The sequence below is a fragment of the Trichinella spiralis genome (assembly GCF_000181795.1).
Source record: "Trichinella spiralis strain ISS 195 chromosome Unknown Scfld3082, whole genome shotgun sequence".
NCBI lineage: Eukaryota > Metazoa > Nematoda > Enoplea > Trichinellida > Trichinellidae > Trichinella > Trichinella spiralis.
Genome location: NW_003530021.1, coordinates 1 through 884, shown reverse-complemented (window position 1 = coordinate 884; position 884 = coordinate 1). Strand labels below are relative to the sequence as shown.

Sequence of the window (884 nt, the reverse complement as noted above, 5' to 3'; positions counted from 1 at the left end):
TTAGTTACCATAATGAAATTAAAAACTTAATTTAAGTTTTAATTTTAATAACTATGGTATACATGATACTAAAAGCTGTCATTAAAATATATGAATGTAAATACAGCTGCATTGACAAACTTGACATCAAGTATACTAATGTTGCGTAATCAATTGTTATGCATTCAAAACATTTGTACCCAATAAAATAAATATTGCAGCTAATCAAAACGGAATAATTTGAGGCAATGAAAAGTTTGAGAGAACCAATATCATGGCGCCATAAGTATGCAGTGAAAACCTACGCCATTATCATTCAACGGGAAGAGTATTTCTAACAAGCAATTGAAGAATGCAAGCAAAAATTCGGACCATCCAGTGCATTCCTACCCTTGCTGCACACGAATAAATTCGAGATCGTTTGCAAAAATAGCTTTTTTCTCAGTAGTTCGGATTTGTGTTAAACGGTCGTTTGAAAATACAGGCTTAGATCTGGCCGGACGCGCCGAAGAAAGAGTGAATAAGAATTATATCTTTTCGTTCACTTGTATGAGAACTTGGGCAGTTGTTGTGTGCAGTTGTCGTATGTTTTCGAAAGGGAATCCGGTTGATATTCCGGAACCGAGTAACGGAGACAAAGAGTAGCGCTTTAATCTCTCTGTGGGGTTGGCGTTCAACTCAATCGCGCGGTAACGCAAGCGAACTCGGAAAATGACCGTCGTGAGTTTCGAAAAGAGTTTTCTTTTCTTTTTAAGGGACGCATTCCCTGGAACCGGGTTGTCCGGAGATAGGGATTCTGGTATCCATAAAACGCCGACTTTTTCACGGTGTTCGGAGCGCTCTCGTCGGTACGTGAAAATCCGAGCGACGCCTGGTAAATCTCGTACTTGGTCGTACTGATATCC

General features: G+C 39.6%; 1 protein-coding gene across 1 annotated transcript; it reads right to left on the bottom strand.

Annotated features, from left to right (window-relative positions):
• Window positions 1-506: 506 nt before the first annotated feature.
• Window positions 507-850, bottom strand: Tsp_15163 (putative 5'-nucleotidase SurE 1; the record flags this gene model as incomplete). The annotated part of the gene is made up of 1 exon (XM_003368110.1): window positions 507-850. A coding segment is annotated over one exon (344 nt), but the record flags the coding sequence as incomplete, so codon positions are not given.
• Between the last annotated feature and the right edge of the window lie 34 nt (window positions 851-884).